Source organism: Leptonychotes weddellii, unplaced genomic scaffold (genome assembly GCF_054177405.1).
Source record: "Leptonychotes weddellii isolate Sample4059 unplaced genomic scaffold, ASM5417740v2 HiC_scaffold_17079, whole genome shotgun sequence".
Lineage (NCBI taxonomy): Eukaryota > Metazoa > Chordata > Mammalia > Carnivora > Phocidae > Leptonychotes > Leptonychotes weddellii.
In genome coordinates this window covers 1-4,292 of record NW_027754111.1, presented here as the reverse complement: position 1 = coordinate 4,292, position 4,292 = coordinate 1, and the positions used below count along the sequence as shown (strand labels likewise).

The window sequence follows — 4,292 nt, the reverse complement described above, 5'->3', positions numbered from 1 at the left end:
CTTTGGCCTTGATCTCGGTGCTCTTCCTCCTCGCGGTGATTCTGGCGGTTGCCCTGCGCCTGGGACGCTCCTCCAGCCAGGCCTCCTGGAGCTGCTTTCAGCCTGGTCTGTGTGTCAAGTCAGGACCTGTGGTTCCTCCCAACTACAGTGAAGGGACTTTGCCTTATTCCTACAATTTGTGCGTTGCCCATACTGGAAAAACAGAGTTTAATTTTCTAAAGTGCAATGAGCAGTTGAGTTCAGGACAAGATATACTGCTTTGTGGTGATTCATCTGGGGCCTTAATTCCACTTCAGGGTGGGCATGATTTGACTGCACATCCTGAGACTCTCACACCGGTGAGTTCCACTTTTGTGTCTTCTGAAATATTCTACTTGTTTCTCTTATTTCAGGCATACTACTGCATTTTTATATATAGAATCGTATTTAGAAAATGTGTAACCAATCACCTTTTTGTCTTCTCAATGTTTACTTTTTGCTGATTATATTTTTCAAGATTTACTTGGTTCATAAGTTGCTCTATAATTCAGAAATAATGTCACTAAATTGGGGGTATCTAGTCAAGTTCAGATTAGCAAAACAGGCAGTGGCTTCTTACCAAATACATTAATAGTTAATTATTCAAATCTGATAAGATTTAAGATGAATTTTCCATATCCTACTTATATGTTTGAGTTTAATAATATTAAGCAATGCATTAAGTATCAAAGCGAGTGCTTGTTTCAAAGAAACATTTATTGCAAATAATATCCTGGGTACATTTAGGTATCTTTCTTTATCTTAATAGTTTAAAAAACTAAGCATTTGAGGGGAGCTGGTGAGCAGATCCCAAGTCTCTGAAATGCTATGGGAAGTTGTATGTATTTTCCTTGGATGATGAGTCAGAACTTGTTTTCCATTGCCAAGTTTTCTATGGTCCCCAGAACTTAATACTAACTACCCTAGAAGAGTTTTTCTCTTCTACTTTTGGTTTTTCTGGTTGTTTTCTTATATTTATCTTTTCTTGGAGTTTAAATCGTCTCTTTCCTAATCTTTTTTTTCTTCTACATTGCAAGATAACGAATTTCCAAGAAAGCAAATGAAACATCATTGCCTTTTGCATGCACTCTGTCTCTGATTGATATAAAACCTTTGAAGACAAAATATAAAATCTTTGAAGAGTTCCATACTTGGGGGGTGTAGTGACATAAACAGTTCTGAACTTGTTCTCTGAATGAAAGATGTGAACCTAGGGGCGCCTGGGTGGCTCAGTCAGTTAAGTATCTGCCTTCAGCTCAGGTCATGATCCCAGTGTCCTGGCTCTTCTCAGCGGGGAGTCTGCTAGTCTCCCTCTCCCTCTGCCCCTCCCCCTACTCATGCTCAATCTCACTTGCTCATTCACTCTCTCTTTCTCAAATAAATAAGTAAAATCTTAAAAAAAAAAAAAGAAAGATGTGGACCTCTCAACTCCTCACCTTTGAGGAGAGAACTGCTGCTGGTTTGATAGGCACATACAATTGAAGATGTGTGAACCACTTTACTTTGGGCTTCCATACAAAATGCCAAAAGAAGAGATTGTGTTGGCATCAATGTTCTGATGAAAACAGGTCATCTGAGTAAATATTTATTTTTTTTAAAAAACATACATCACGAGTCTAACTTTGTCTTTAAAATTGTAGCTTGAAATTCTTATAGATATTTTTCTTCACATTACAACACAGGCATGTTGTGTTTCTTTTAGTTTGTGGTTACTTGCTCAATTCATTTAAATAGTCAAATTAACTTCTAATTATATATGCCTATAATAAACATTTTTTCAAAAAATTTACAAAGGCTCAATAAAACTATTTTAGAAAGAAGAATATTTTGAAAACCTTTTCCACAATATTAATGCTAAACAAATTTAATTAATTGGTTAATTAGTTAAAGCTAAAATAAAAATTATAAGTGAATTACAAGGGATATATCTCATATAGTTTCTAAATGAATGTCTACTAAACATAATGGGAGGGATGCCTGGGTGGCTCAGCCGTTTAGCGTCTGCCTTTGGCTCAGGTCATGATCCCAGGGTCCTGGGATCGAGCCTCACATCGGGTTCCTTGCTCGGCAGGGAAGCCTGCTTCTCCCTCTCCCACTCCCCCTGTGTGTGTTCCCTCTCTCGCTCTCTCTCTCTGTCAAAAAATAAATAAAAATCTTTAAAAAAAAATAAACAACAAAAACCTATTAAAAAAAATAAACATAATGGGACCATTTCAGCCAAAATTTCAAATAAGATTGTAAGACTTTTCTGAATATAGCTAGAAGCTTATAAGAAATAGACTAGACATTACTTAACCTTTTTAAAATTTTTTTAAAATTTTATTTATTTATTTGGCAGAGAGAGGGAACACAAGCAGGGGGAGTGGGAGAGGGAGAAGCAGGCTTCCTGCTGAGCAGGGAGCCTGATGCGGAACTTGATCCCAGGACTCTGGGATCATGACCTGAGCCGAAGGCAGACGCTTAACACTTAATGACTGAGCCACCCAGGCGCCCCCATTACTTAACCTTTTAAAGTGGGTACGTTTCTACTGAAAAAATAAGTGTTACAGATGTGTACTTGACCAGTTATTTTCATGTAATATTTTATAGTACTTTCATTCCATTTATCCTACTCAGTAAGAAACCTACAAATAGTAGTTGGCTTAAGGGATATCAGTTGAGAAACCAAAGAAGTATTGTAAAATAAAATAAAATATCCAACAAAGAGTAGCGTTTGTTGTCCATTGCATACACAGTGGGTGCAGTAACTTCTGAGGACTCTGAGCGCCGCTGTTCGCCTGCTAGGAGAGAAACGCAGCCCGCGCTCAATCCGGATTCTCAGGGCTCTGACTACGCAAATCTCCTCAGTTCCTACGAACCGGCTGCAGAGCTGCAGCAAAACTCACTCCAGAATTTAAGGTGCCTAGGCTACCGAGGCTCCCTGAAGCCAGGGAAAGAGAAAGGAATCGGTCAAAACACACAACGTGCCCAGTGAGTACTTGGCGAGAATTCCTTGACTAGACAACAATGGCTGCTAAAACTTACCGCTCCAACCGCACCGCGCTGGTTCTGCTCTGTCTTGTTCTCGGTCTGTCGTGGGAGGCTCAAGCCCGGCAGATCCGCTATTCCGTTCCTGAGGAGCTGGAGAAAGGCTCTTTCGTGGGCAACATTTCCAAGGATCTGGGGCTGGAGCCCCGGGAGCTGGCGGAACGTGGAGTCCGCATCGTCTCCAGAGGTCGGACGCAGCTTTTCGCTCTGAACCCGCAAAGCGGCAGCTTGGTCACCGCAGGCAGGATAGACCGGGAGGAGCTCTGCGCTCAGAGCGCGCCGTGTCTGGTGAGTTTTAACATTCTTGTGGAAGATAGGGTGAAACTTTTTGGGATCGAAATAGAAGTAACTGATATCAACGATAATGCCCCAAAATTCCAAGCAGAAAATGTAGATGTAAAAATTAATGAAAATGTTGCTCCAGGGATGCGATTTCCTCTCCTGGAAGCTGTTGATCCGGATGTGGGTGTGAACTCCCTCCAAAGCTACCAGCTTAGCTCCAATAAGCACTTCTCCTTAGCAGTTCAGAGTCATGCCTATGGAGTCAAATACCCAGAGCTGGTGCTGGAACATGCCCTGGATCGGGAGGAAGAGGCAGTGCACCACCTTGTCCTCACTGCCTTGGACGGGGGCGACCCTCTCCTATCTGGTACCGTTCTCATCAGTGTGACTGTCTTCGATGCAAATGACAACGCACCGGTCTTCACATTGCCAGAATATCATGTGAGAGTTCTAGAGAACTTGCCTGTGGGCACACAGCTGCTGACAGTCACTGCCACAGACAGGGATGAAGGAGCCAATGGAGAAGTAACATATTCGTTCCGAAAATCACCTGACATGCAATTGTTGAAATTCCAACTAAACAAAAATACTGGGGAAATAAAATTATCAGCAAATCTAGATTATGAAGAAACAGATTTCTATGAATTAGAAATACAAGCGGAAGATGGCGGAGCATATCTTGCAATGGCAAAAGTATTGATTACAGTAGAAGATGTAAATGACAACAGTCCAGAGGTGACCATCACATCTCTGTTTAGTCCCCTGATGGAAGACTCACCTCTTGGGACTGTTATAGCCCTTTTAAACGTGCATGATCCAGACTCTGGGCAGAATGGACAGGTCACCTGTTCCATATCAGAGAATCTACCATTTAAGTTAGAAAAATCCATCGACAGTTATTATAGACTGGTGACACACAGAACCCTTGACAGGGAACAGGTATCCTCTTACAATATTACAGTGAC

General features: G+C 41.4%; 1 protein-coding gene across 1 annotated transcript; it reads left to right on the top strand.

Annotated features, from left to right (window-relative positions):
- Positions 1 to 6: 6 nt before the first annotated feature.
- Positions 7 to 4,287, top strand: LOC102749346 (protocadherin gamma-A10; the record flags this gene model as incomplete). Its single annotated transcript, XM_006731515.3, has 1 exon — positions 7 to 4,287. A coding segment is annotated over exon 1 (1,263 nt), but the record flags the coding sequence as incomplete, so codon positions are not given.
- Between the last annotated feature and the right edge of the window lie 5 nt (positions 4,288 to 4,292).